At 34.1% G+C, this 14,639-nt stretch overlaps 1 protein-coding gene across 2 annotated transcripts in view; it reads right to left on the reverse strand.

Moving 5' to 3' along the window:
* Window positions 1–14,639, reverse strand: part of RAB6A (RAB6A, member RAS oncogene family) — a 60,691-nt gene that overhangs the window by 13,331 nt on the left and 32,721 nt on the right. Inside the window, exons 3-6 of one of the 2 annotated variants that reach the window (XM_033119557.1) lie at window positions 10,082–10,135; window positions 8,573–8,678; window positions 6,476–6,587; window positions 1,373–1,466 (exon numbers count right to left, since the gene is read on the reverse strand). In XM_033119557.1, the coding sequence (XP_032975448.1) occupies window positions 1,373–1,466; window positions 6,476–6,587; window positions 8,573–8,678; window positions 10,082–10,135 (366 nt within the window). Of the gene's footprint in view, window positions 1–1,372; window positions 1,467–6,475; window positions 6,588–8,400; window positions 8,507–8,572; window positions 8,679–10,081; window positions 10,136–14,639 lie in introns of both variants that reach the window. The other variant, XM_033119556.1, reaches the window with a different exon arrangement.

Below are 14,639 nucleotides of genomic sequence, written 5' to 3' on the forward strand. Positions count from 1 at the left end.
TAGCAATCCCTTCTTTAGACATTAACTCAGATCAAAGTATGTCCCATAGTAGGCCATACTGTGACATGTAAGAAACCTGCTCACTTTCTTATCAAAGTGTCTGTAATAGAGAAAGCTAGATGAAGCTACCCACTGCTTTGTCCTAGAAAAGAGACATATGATAACATTGTGGTAACTTCTATTACTCAAATTCTTTAATTGTCTGTGGCTCCTATGGGTTCACTTACTTATCACTTACTAAATTCCACACACATTGGTAGGTTCTGAAAATAATTTTGATGGGAGAGAGAATTTCAATATAATGTGGCAAGTTGTATGACAGTGGTTTCACAGGGTCAGGGGTCTGTAAAACAACAGAAAAGTCATTTAAAAAACACAGGGGTCAGTAAAAACACTAAGTCTGAAGATATGGCAGAGAATTTCATAGAAAATGTCTCTGATGAGGTGATACCTAAACTGAAATTTAAAAGGATGAGTAGGTATCAGTCAGGAAAGAAGAAAATGAATATTCTAAACAAAGAGAATAAACAGCATGAACAAAGATAGGGTGCCATGAAACAGTATGCTATGGGGAGGGAATTAGTGACAATTCAGTATTACTTACAAATGTTTCAAGACAAGAAAAGATGGCAAATAAAGAACCAAAAATGAAAACAATATAGAGAATTTTTCAAAAAGGTCTACTTATCCAGTTTAAAGGATTTTACTTTAACTCTCTATTGATCATCTAGCATTAAAAAAATTTAAAAAATTGGTCTGTAAATCCTATAAATCTGAGACTACTATCCTATGTGATATGTAGCCCTGAAGAATTAAGCAGGTGAGTTTTTGGCTGCCTTATCTTTCAGAAAACAGTTTGATAATGTGAGGTCTCCACGTATTTTCCTGCCTCCTAAAACACTCCTGTTATACACTGTTAAAATGCCAACAATTTATTAAGCATAAAGTAACCAGGATGTACTTTCATAACAACAAGCAAAACACCATTCCTGACAGCAAATACTTGCTTTCTTTTATTATAATCTTACCATCAAACTCTAAAATAAGAAATTTTACCTTGAAACAAACAAAGTAGTAGGGATGTAATGAGAGTACGGTGAGTTCACAACCTTGCAATCATACAATCTTACAATTATAATGAAATACTGTTCTGTGCATAATCTGCAAATTTGGCAAGTCTTTTCCCTTTTTCCAAAAACTATGCCACATTATATTTTTTCACTGTTTAATACAATAGTATGTTGATAGTTCATGTGGCCTGATGTTACCAGCAGGAAGAAAATCTCACACTAGAGAATAGAATACTCACACAATTATTTCATAATATGTTTTTCAATTTGATAACCTCAACCTATAATCAAAGAACACTTACCTGCTTTACATTGTATCCTGCTTTCGCACTAGTTTCAATAAACATAACATTCAGCTCTTTGGCTTTCCTCTCTCCCTCCTCAATTGATACTTGCCTGTAGAAAAAAAAAACAGAAAAACAAAAAACAACCGAATTCTTCTTTTTTGAAAGATATTACAAAGATTATAAACAAAGTTCTGAAAACAACTTTTTTTGATATGGGTGCTGGTTACAGACAAGACTAGTTTGAAAATTCAAGCTGCAGTACACTTAAAATTTGTGCCCTTCTATGTGTGTGTTACACCTAACTAAACAATTTTTTAAAGGCTTTTTTTTCTCCAACTTATTTACTTCACACAAAATATATTAGGCAGGAAATTTGATAGCACTGGGATATACAATAACAACAACAACGACGATGATGATGATGATGGCAACAGCTAACGTTTTACTAGTATTTATTCTGTACATACTACCACCCAGTGCCAACTAAAGGCATTTTTTAATGATTTGCTTTTACTTGACTGAGCTCATCCTGTAACTTTATTTTTGAAAACTTAATAGCCTATTTTCTCTTAATATTAGATCATAAGTATTTAGCCTCGTGATGAAAAACTTTGTGTAAGATAATATTTTTATTGCTAGACAATTTGTCAATTTGCTATCATAATTTATGTAACCATTCCCAAACTGTTAGAAATGTAAGTTGTTTTTAAATTCTACACTACTGTTAAAAATGTTGCTATAAACAACTTTTGCTTAACATGTTGTGCACTGTGGATCATTTCCTTAGGTTGGATTTTATGAATTTCTTTAAGTGGAAAAATGAGTCAAAAGACATGTAAAAGTCTCTTGATACACAGTATTCATACTTTAATACTTCTTTTAGGGGGCAGTTTGTGATGTATTATAATTAGCAGTGTGTCTCAAGCTGTGAGCTCTTCAAGTGCAAGATTATCTCACTTACTTTGGTATTCCAAGTGCCTAACTGGTACATAGGTGCTTAATAAATATGCAAATGTTCTAATTAAATGAATCTGAACTATCAGCTGACAAACTCTGCTTCTTACAACACAGAAAACTGAAGCAATGCAGGAGTATTTCCACAAGCTCCCACCCCATCTATCCACTGACCTACCTGGCGATGGGTGCCTTTATATTCTACCTCTAGTCCTGTTACTATGGAGGAACTGTCCTTACTCCCCAAACTTATACCCATGACCCATTTACTACGAGATTCCACTTTCTTCTTGTCTATAAGGAGATATTATTCTGGAGTTGTCACTCTCTAAAAACAAGGACATTCTCTTACATAACAATCCAGCTGTTAATGTTTTACTACATCTGCTTCTTCTATCCTCAGTCTCTATGAATTTATGCATATGTGTATATCAATTTTTAAAAACATTTATTTTTTTTAAACAATGTGAAAGTTGACAATCTCCTGACTTTTAGTCCTAACTACTTTAGCAGTGTGAATTTCCTATTCTGTCAGATGCCTGAAACTCACTCCTTGGACCTCTTCCCTATCTACAACTATTCCCTTGGTGATCCCATGCAGTCTCGTGCTTTTAAATACAATCTATATGCTGGTGACTCCCAAACTTATATATCAGATTAGACTACTGCTTTGAACTCCAGACTCATATATCCAACTGTCTACCTGACATCTAATTAGATATTAGAATATCTAATAGCCATTCTAAACTCAAAATGACCAAAACTGAAATTATGATACTCCGTTCCAAACCATCTCTTTATGCAGTCTCTCCTGAATGACAGTTACTCAGGCCAAGAATCTAGGTGTCATCCTTAACTTCTCGTCCCACAACCCATATTCTGTCCATCAGTATGTACTCCATTCATTGCATCAATATATCCTGACAGTTCTATCTTCAAAATATATCTGAATTTCACCACTGATCATCCCACAAGCTTTGTCCTGCATGGCCTGGCCTTCATTATTGTTTTGCTTAGTTTTTAAACCTCATTGCCTACTACTTTTTCCATCATTCTCTTTACCAGCTATATAGGCTTCCTTGCTGCTCCTCAAATAAGCTAAATGTATTCCCAATTTATGGATCTTGCATTTTCTGAACCATCTGCTTAGGAGTTTTTCCTCCTCAAAATATCTGCATAGTTAACTCCCTTACTTACTTAGCGTTTTTACTTAAAAGTCACCAGTTATCCTCAGTGAGGTGTTCCACTGCTATGCCATCTAATATTTCAAACTCACCCTGACATGTCACATTCCCTTTCCCTGCTATTTTTTATCCTTAGCAAGTATCAATATCAAACATGCTATGCACTTTTTGGACTTATGTCTGGTTCACTCTCTAGAATAAAAGCTCCTTGAAGACTCGTCTTTTTTGTTCACTACTCTAGAGCAGCATCCTCTAAAACATAAGTGATACTCAATAAATACTTCTTGAATAATTATTAGTCTATAAACCCTACATGAGAAGGATTCCAGACAAAAATCCTTCCTAGTTTTAGAACTATAAGTCACCCTAATAAAATGGTCGAGGTTAGCTATAGCAATGGTCCCAGCTGTGGTTTGATTTTGTCAGAATCACCTAGGAAGATTCTCTAGAATATATTCAGTCTAGATTCTCCAGAGTAATTGAATCATAATATCTAGAAGTCAGATCAAAACCACCCAAATTTAAAAAGTTGACCATCATCCTTCATAGTCAGAATCTTAAAAGAGGGTCTACTAAGCCATATTTACCAAGTGATTCGCAGGTTTGAAACATTTAGGAATCACTGGACTATAGGAGATAGAGACTACTGTCTCCCCGAAAAGAAGAGCTAGCCGGACCATCAGCTCTAACGCGTCTTATAGTAAAATAAGACCTGGTATTATATAAGATCGGGTCTTATATTAATTTTTGCTCCAAAAGACGCAGTAGAGCTGATGGTCCAGCTAGGTTTATTTCAGGGAAATACGGTACTGAGCACCCAGGTGTTTACACTGAAACACTGAAACAGGTATCCTCTGGTCTTTCCTCCAAGTTTTTACCCCTCCAAAAGTATTTAATTCTCAAAGAAAGTGATAAAGACATTTAACTTTTCAATCACTTTCATTAAAACTTTTTTTCTGATTATAAAAGTAATCAATTTTTTAAAAGATCAGTCATTACAATAAATTCCTCTATAATCTTACTCTCTTCCCAAAGATGACTACAGTTAAATTCCATGTACGCTTATGTAGATTTGTTCTAAGCAAAAGAATATATATCTTTCTCTACCATTAAAAAAATTTTTTTTCACAGAAAGGATGTCATGCTCTGCACACTGATCAAATGTTTTAAGCTTCATGTATTAAGACAGCAATAAATTCCTTCCATTTTTCTAGTGGTTATAAGTATTCATTTATAAAATGCTACTGCTACTAATGGACACTTAGATTGATTTTAATATTTTAGTATTACAAATAACATTGCAACAAACATCCTTTTATGTTCATCTTCTCACATTTCTGTAGGCATATCCGTGGAATAAATTACTAGAGATGGATGTGAGTTAATGAGTATTTTAAATTCTGATATTGTTAAACTGTCCCCCCAAACTGTATTAGTTACATATTTCAGTGTATGAGAATTCTTATTTATTCAGACTTTTGATGATACAGTGTATTATCAATGTTTTGAACAATGGCTGATCTAACAGGTGAATATGATCTTTATATTTATGTATTCAAATTTATCAATTTTTCCCTTTATGGCTTCAGGGGTTCCAGTTATACTTATAAAATGCCATCCACTACCAAAAGATTTTCTTTTAATGCTTTTTAAAAAGCATTTAAAACTTTTGTTCATTTTAAAATTATATTAGTGAAATGAACAAGGCTCTAATTCTTTTAAATGTGAATAGCTGAAGGGTGATAGTCTGGCAAAAATTACTGAGAAAGATGGTTATTCCAAAGCAATGGATAAGTACCTTAAAACAAACTATTGTAAATTAGGTAAGTTTGTAGCATTTGTGTATTTAATTGAAATATTATCCAATAAAAGAACAGATGCTCATATTATTTAGATAACTGGCTATAAAAGGAAACAATTCAGATATACAATTTTTCTATTTAAAAATGAAGGTACTTGGGGACTCTCTACTGGAAGAATATATGCCTATATGATCTTCAAATGCTCGTACTGGACACAAATAGTGAAAATTTATATGATGGCAACTGATGTCCCAAAGACGATTTTCATAAAGAAAAGATGAAATCATACTTTGAATTTACTCTTAAATTAAGAGTCACTGTAATTAAGAGTGACATTTTTGTCACTGTACAGCCAATTCCAAATGAGGTACCATGCGCAGAAATGGGCTTAACATTTCCACAAGCCTTTGAACATATTGGCTCTATTTGCAACATTTTAATTAACAGAACAAATTTATTACCCAAATTCAATATCCAACTCATGAACAAATAATAAATAGTAAAAGCTTCCACTATTAGGTAAAATGGTTAAGATTAGTTAAAGCTAAAAGAATGCCCAGTACATCACTTAGGAATGCTGAAGGCAGATATTCAAGCAACGTGTTCTACAGTGAATGTTAACACATTCTGCATCCTGTGACTTGAATATGGTTTTCCTCATTTGACTAAGGTATCACAATCAAGCTATTCAGTTCAACTACACAGTTTGGCTCAACCATACAATTTAAAAAAGAAAAGAAAAGCAAAAACTACACCACAGAGTTATGATGAATATTTATAAGAAGACTACCAAAAGAGTGTGTATTTAATCATTACAAATAATTTTTAAAGATAGGATTTTTTTAAAATAACAGTTTGTTCTTTAACAGAACATTGCTCATGTTTATGAGGCCTAAAAAAATGCAAGTTAGCGCCATGTGTAAACAATCTTTTTTTCCATGTGTAAACAATTTTGCACAAGAGTTATTTACACACAAGTTTACACAAAAGAAAAAAACTCATTTTCCTCTAAGGACTGAGTTTAATGTCTTATATTTCATGTTCCCACACTAAAGAAAAAAAGGGTATAAATATAAACGTAAGGATTAAACATGCCTCCTTTTAAAACAATTCTTCAGTAACATCAAAAATAACAGGCTGCTTAACAAAGAAATCAAACATACAAAATCACTCCATACCTCTTATCAGCAAGATCTGTTTTATTTCCTACTAGCATGATGATAACATCACTTCCTCTTTCTGTTCTGACATCATCAATCCATTTTGTAGTTTGCTGGAATGAGTTAACATCTGGTATAAGAGGGTGGACAAAGAGATTAGTGTTATTGTAAATGCCTCCCCATGTAATGGACAAAAACAGAAAAAAAGGAAGAAAATAAGAAAAAAAGCCCTGGAAGTTGGAAGGGGTTGGCACATTAGGACCCACTTTTAATGTGCCTGCAACATAACTCCATTTTATCTGAGTACAACTGTCCGTGGTCTAAACAAATCACAAGAAAAATCCCTGAGGCTCCTTTTATAGTAGTTTAAATTTTTTGGACATGCCCACATGAGCGCAATGTACTATATATAATAGAAAAAAACAATTTTTTTTAATGTAAGACAGCTATGGCAGATAATATGGTGTCACATTGCCACAAGGCTTTTTTGATTACTTACACATACCAAACATGACAAAGAAAGCATCTCCAAAAGTATGTCAGCCAGTAAGTCCCAACATATCCAGAAAATTTGTAAAGTTTTAAATAGCTTTCAACACCACTGTTTGCACTGCTTATTCAGTTTGTGATCACTTTAACTTGAAGTTTATTAGTTTAATGCAGCACCAGAATCACGTGAAAAAACTCCATCTTTTCTAGCATTTGATTCTAAGTAGACTACTTCAATATTTTTATAGCAACTAAAGAAAACAGCTTACTGATATTTTAACCATATGTGCACAATTTTTGAAGAAAAATACACCAGGTTTCACTTGATTTGGTTAAAGTAAGCACAAACATTTTAAAGCTGCAAAACTTGTCAATGCACATGAACATTTTAAACAAGAAGCAACCCAAAGTAAAGCTTTAAGAAAAGATTGCATACAGCACCTAACCCCCCCAAAAAGAAAAAAAAAGTCTCTGAAAGCAAACTTGTAATTTATAATCCTGCCATTTCAATTATTAAGTCGATATGACTTCTGGTTGAGCAGATATGCACAAATCTATAGTAATAGTACTACTTGTTCAAATCAATAGTTTGTTGATGTTTTTTAAGAAGTCTAAGACTACTATCCTAGCTTTTAAAAAATTATGGACCACTATATGGAAAAATGCTTAATATTGCCTAATATACATATATCATAAGCCAATTTACAAAGACAATTTTAATCAGAGAGCATTTCCCTGTCAATCACCAATGCTCCATGGAAAATTTAAAGTCACTTAAAATGTCAAAGGCATTAGGGAATCTTTAGGGAAAAGAAAAAGAAAGACCATTACTTTAGTCTTCCATTTAAACATTTTTCTTGGAAAGAAACGAAAGTGTAATTTGTTAGCAACAAAGCAAGTCAGTCAGTCACAGAATCCAGATTATGATTCAAATGAAAATCATTAATAGAAGGTTGCACATTATGTTTTCTCTGCCTTCCTCTGTACAGAGAGGATGGCTGGAAGAGGAAAGCAGAGAAAAGTTGGCTAGCACAAGTTTTTAATAGCCTTAACAGAAGCCTCTGATGATTTGGAAAACCTGGCAAGAGACTTAAATGCAGATTATTTTATTTTAGAGAAATCTGAGATCAAGTTAAATAAAAACGGAGACATTCTTCCAACCATAATTAAGGTGTGGCTTAGGGATAACCAGATACTAAGAAAGCCTTGGAGAAGATTCATAATTGAACTCGAAGGAAATTTCCAGGGCAAAAGAACCTGGTGCAGTGGAAATAAAGCATATTGGTACATACACCAAAGCAAGTATTTCTGACCTAGCTGGTCTGTGATAAGGTTTGCTATGATAAAACTCATTTTTACATGCCAGTAGGGAAAATAAGCACAAGACAAGAACATGCATGCAGCTAAGCTAAAGGTTGAAAGAAGATTAGAAATGCATAATTCCCCCCACTCACTTGTGATATCATAAACAACAACTGCCACAGTGGAGTCACGAATGTAGCTAGGAATCAAGCTCCTGAACCGCTCTTGACCTGCTGTGTCCCATAATTGCAATCGTACCTAACAACAAAATCAGTCAAACAAGCAAGAAAAATAAGAAAGGTCAACGTGTTGCAAAATACCTACTTGTGATATCGTAAACTACTACAGCTGCAGCAGAATCACGGATGTAACTGGGAATGAGGCTACGGAAACGTTCCTGACCCGCAGTATCCCACAGCTGCAGCCTCATCTGTGGGATGGGAAAAAATGAATAAAAAACAAAACAAAAAAAAACCCCAAAAAACAAAAACAAAACGAAACTCATACTAAAAAGAAAAAAGAAATAATGTTTTTAAAGGGGTGGGTGGAAAGGAGGTAAAAAGGAGACTCATGCAAAAGGTTGCAGGGATGTGAAGAATGAAAACACAAAACTTTCCTTTTTCAAAAGGGAGGAATATAAAAAATTTGTTTGCTCTGAAGGTACACGACTTAAAAATGGCAATGGGAAATATTGCAGAGAATCAGAAATACAGCTCCCCCCCAATCCCCATAACCTCTCTTTGATTCCTATCCCTTCTGGATAGCAAGTAATAGACTTGTTTGATGTTCAAATAGTAAGCATAAAGGGAAAAATGAAGGTAAATGTCAACGAGCAGCCCAGGCTATCAGAGTAAAGGAATTAGTAATGTCTCTCTGAAGCTAAAATGTGTCTCTTTTCTACTGGGTCCAGAAGACTTTGAAATTGGATCTCTGATTACAGGTACTTATGTTTCTCCCACATTCTTCCCAGAGCATTGTACACAATCTAACAAAAAGAAGGAATATCTTTTTATAACCCCACATAAAAATTTATTTCTTACTTTTTCACATTTGAGGAAGAAAAGCCTGAAAACAAGCTCTTTGACCATAATAAAGTTGTTTCCAAGCTTTCAAACTTTAAGAAATGGTATTTTATATATTAAAACACAAAAGAGAACAGTCAAAAGAAAAAAACTCAAACACTTACAAGAAATAGCATTAAATATAAGATAATGTTTTTTGGGGTATAGGTCCGAAATATTACATTTAAAATAGTCACTGTTTACGTGATAGAAACCTCTTCAAGGGAGAGTGGGCTAGAATACAGAATTTACATTGTACTTAAAGGGAGCATTCCAAAAGATGGAGGAAAAAAATCCAACAGATAAATACACATTACTTTTTTCTATTCACAGTCACTTTGGTATACATCATATTCTGACAAAATCTTGAAGTTCACAAATTATGTCATATTCAAAAGAAATCTTTCTGAATACCTCAAGAGTGGCATTCAAAAGGTCTTTAGCAGCTCTAATTTTTTCATGAACATACTCATTTAATTATCTCAATGCTGTTACCATTTTTCCAAATCAAGATGACAAATTCTGTTTAACAAGCCTAGGGCTTTTGGGGTTTTCCATACAACTTGGCTTTCTCTCCCCTTTGGATTTCATTTGGGGATAAGAAGTCAGAGTGCTAAGTACTATTCACTCCGTAATAACTTATCTCAAGGCCTATAAACTAACTTTGGCAACTTTGCTAAGTACTTCTTAGGAAGACAATCACTGACTATAGCTTTGATCATAGTTTTCTATTCTGGAGTGAAGAAAATTGCACATGGAAAACATTACTCACTGTTCGATCCTCCAGGTACATTGTTTTTGATAAAAAGTCAATACCAATTGTTGCCTGTAAACCAAAACAAAACAAAGGAGTTAAAAAAATTAATAGTTTAATGGCAGTTAGCAGTTAGGGTTCAAATGGAAATTATGATTGTGGAAGAAATAATGAATAACACATAAATACATCATGGTCAAGTAAGAACAAACAGAATTTTCCGTGATAATGGCTTTCATCTATTGAGCACTAGCTGTGTTTCAGGGATTCTTTTAGGCCCTTCACATGCTCATCTCCAATCCTCACACGTCTCTGCAAGGTAGCTACTACCACCCCTATTTTTCTCACTGTATAGACAACAACACTGGGGCTCGGAGAAGTTAAATAACTTATCTAAGGACACAAAGCATCTCCAATATACTCGTACACTGATAGATATACTAACCATTTTTTAAAAAGATTATTTTGTTTATAGAGGTTTTAGGTTCACAGCAAAACTGAGAGGAAGGCACAGAGATTTCCCATATTCCTCTACATAATTTCCCCTATTATCAACATTCCCTACCAAAGTGGTTCATTTGTTTTATCTGATGAACCTTGGCACTGATATGTTTTTTAAGAACAAACAAAACAAAAATAGACTCAGAGATATAGGGGGGGAAAATTGATGGTAGTTAGGTGGGAAGAGTGTGAGGTTGGGGGAGAAAGTAAAGGGATTAGAAAGTACAAATTAGTAATCATAATATAACCACGGGGATAGGCTGCATTTAAAAATTATTTTTTATTAGTTTCAGGTGTACAAAACAATGTAATAGTTAGACATTCATACCCCTCACAAAGTGATAACCTCCCTCCCCCAATCTACTAACCCTCTGACATCATATGTAGTTGTTATAATTCCATTGACTATATTCCTATGCTGTACTCTGTCTACATCCTGTGACCATATATATACATATATATATATTTAAATTATATACCGTGTTTTCCCGAAAATAAACCTACCCTGAAAATTAAAGACCTACCCCGAAAATAAGCCCCAGTTAAGATCGTCAGCCAGATGGATGCATTTAGTACGTTATGACAATGTTCCAGAAGAAAATGACATGACTGTATTTGAATAAATGTAGATTGTTGTACATGAAAAAATAAGACATCCCCTGAAAATACGCACCAATGCATCTTTTGGAGCAAAAATTAATATGAGACCCGGTCTTATTTTGGGGGAAATACAGTATAAGACTCAGTCTTATTTTCAGGGAAACACAGTATATATTTAATTATAGTTGACATTCAATATTATTCAGCTTCAGATGTACAGCGCAGTGGTCAGACATCTACACAGTCCATGCAGTGGTCTCCCTAATACGACAAGTGCCCATCTGACCCCCTACAAAATCTTACATTATTGATTATATTCCCCAAACCGTCTTTCATATCCCCGTGGCTATATTGTGATTACTAATTTGTACTTTCTAATCCCTTTACCTTCACCCCCATCCCCACCTTCCTCCCCCCTACCAACCCTCAATTTCCTCCCCATATCTCTGAGTCTATTTCTGTTTTGTTTGTTCATTTATTCGGTGCTTTAGATTCCACATATAAGTGAGATCGTATGGTATTTGTCTTTCTCTGTCTGACTTATTTCACTTAGCATAATGTTCTCTAGGTCCATCCATGTCGTTGCAAACGGTAGTATTTCATTCTTTTTTACGGCTGAGTAATACTCCATTGCACAAATATACCACAGTTTCTTTATCCATTCATCTATCAATGGGCATTTCAGTTGTTATCTTGGCTATTGTAAATAGCGCTGCAATAAACATAGGGGTGCATATATTTTTTCAAATTAGTGTTTTGGATTTCTTTGGACAGATACCCAGGAGTGGAACTGCTGGACCATAAGGTAGGTTTTATTTTTAAATTGTGGTAATATATGTTTCATAAAATTTGACATTTTAACCATTTCAAACTGTATCATTCAATGGCATTAATTACATTCATAAGGATGTACAACAGTCTATTTATTTCCAAAACCTCTGCATCACCCCAAACAGAAACTCTGTATGCATTAAGCAATAACATATTGCAATGTATGGATAGACCACAATTTGTTTATCTATTCATCTACTAATGGACATTTGGGTTGTTTATACATTTTGGTTACTGTGAGTTCCTGTTTTCAATTCTCCTTGTTTATACCTAGGAGTGGAACTGCTGGGCCATATGGTAATTCTATTTAATTTTGTGAGGAAATGTCAGACTTCCATAGAGGCTGCACCATTTTAAATTTCTCTTAGCAATGCATGAGGGTTCAAACTTTTCCACAGCCTCGCCAACATTTGTTACTTTCCATTTTTTATATATAATAGCCACCTTAGTAGGTGTGAAGTGGAATCTTACTGCCTGGTTTTGATTTTGCAATTCTCTAATGACTAATAATGTTGAGCATCTTTTCATGTACTTATTGGTTATCTGTATATTCTCTCTGGAGAAATGTCTATTCAAGTCCTTTGCCCATTTTAAATTGAGTTTGCCATTTCTGTTATTGATTTGTAGGATTTCTTATATAGTATTCTGGATATTAAACACCTATCAGATATGTAACTTTCAAATATTTCCTCCCATTCTGTAGGTAGGGCCTGGCACGCCTTCATTCAAAATCCATTTTTTAATATATATATGGATTTATTTATGGATTCTCAATTCTAGTCCAATGGTCTATATATCTATCCTTGTGCCAGTACCACATTTTGATTACTGTGGCTTTGTTTTAAGGTTTGAAATCTGCAAGTGTGAGTCTTCCAACTTTTTTTCTTTTTCAAGACTGTTCTGGCTACTGCAAATTAGGATTGGTTCTTTCATTTCTACAAAAATAGCAGCAAGAATTTTGATAGGGACTGCACTGAATCTGTAGATTGCTTTGGGTAGTTACTATTGACATCTTAACAATACTGTCTTCCAATCCATTTGCCTAGGCTGTCTCTCCATTTATTTAGGTCTTTAATTTTTTTGAGCAGTGTTTTATAGATTTCAGTTACACACAGACTTTTATAAGAGGAAGGAAGGAAGGAAGGAAGGAAGGAAGGAAGGAAGGAAGGAAGGAAGGAAGAAAGGAAAGAAGGAAGGAAGGAAGGAAGGGAAAGAAAAGAAAAAAGAAAAGAGAGAAGAAAAGAAAGAGGCTTCTTCCTTTACCTCAAACTATGTGACTATGTATTTCAATTATGTTTCTCAATTTAGGGCTTAAGTAAATACAACCTAAATATGAATTCCATCTTATGATATTCCATCTGAGAATATATATCCCACTCTGCTATAGAGTGGGATAATTGGTGTATAAACTTGAATTACTGTGCAAGAGCATCTAATTGACAAACCTGAGGAATGTACAAGAATGATATGTGGCTACATTTAAGAAATTTCATCAGTAGAACCTCATTTACTCAGTGTGATAGAGGCAGCTAATCACCTAAAGGAATATCCATCTTCTTCTTCCTTACTAATACAAACATTTATTTAAAGCCATACTCATTAAAAAGACTACATGTTCCAGCCTTCTTCCAGCTTTAAAAAAACAGGCTGGGAGGTGCACCCTTGGTTTTTTCTTGTTCCTCCTTCTTCCTGCCTGGACTGTGGATACCAGAGCTGGAACTCCAGGAACCATTCAGTAAGCATGAGGCAACCTTCAATATGGAAGTCATATATTAGACCTGGTTAAACAGAAAGTGAAGGAGTTTTGGTCCCAAATGACTTTGGAACTGCCACACACACCCTGAACTGCCCTACCCCTAGAATTCTTTTATATGGAAAAACTCTCATGTCACTTACTAATATTATTGTGTGTTTGTTAAAAACAGCCCAAAATAATTTTTAATGACCATAAACAGAAATTGGCATTTTTCAGATCTCACTGCCAACACGTAATAAATATATTTAAAAGTAGTACAAAGTCAGACTTTATGCTAAAAGGTACAACAGACCCTTCCACTGCACTATCCTAGTTTTGAGGCATCAATCACACTACTGAATTCATAAAGATCAAAATTAACCTGAAAAACATAACCTTGCTGACTGAACTCACTTTCATTTCTAAACCTGCTCTTTTCATAATGTCTTAATGGGTGGCAAAACCATTTCTGAAATATTCAAACAAATAATAAAACATAAACAGTACATATACATCAACTTTTTAAGAAGTGATTTTCCTTAAATATCAGATTTATGATCTCAGTTCTATGATCTTTATGTTTTTTAATAAAAGGCTTAATTAAAAACAAATTTCCATTTGGAATGCTGGAAATGTTCTTCATCTTGATTGTGGTGGTAGCTTCAGCAGTGTACAATCTGTCAAAATTTATCAAAATGTAAAGAACCAATTCTTTACTTCTACCTGATTTTAAAAGCTCTTTGTATATTTTGGATAACAGTCCTTTGTCACGTGTCTTTTGCAAATATTTTAACCCCGTCTATGTCTTGTCTTCCCATTCTCTCAATATTGTTTTTCACAGAGCAGAAGTTTTTAATTTTAATTAAGTTCAACTCATCAACTGTTTCTTTTATGGATTGTGCCTTTGGT

The sequence above is a fragment of the Rhinolophus ferrumequinum genome, chromosome 11 (genome assembly GCF_004115265.2).
Source record: "Rhinolophus ferrumequinum isolate MPI-CBG mRhiFer1 chromosome 11, mRhiFer1_v1.p, whole genome shotgun sequence".
Lineage (NCBI taxonomy): Eukaryota > Metazoa > Chordata > Mammalia > Chiroptera > Rhinolophidae > Rhinolophus > Rhinolophus ferrumequinum.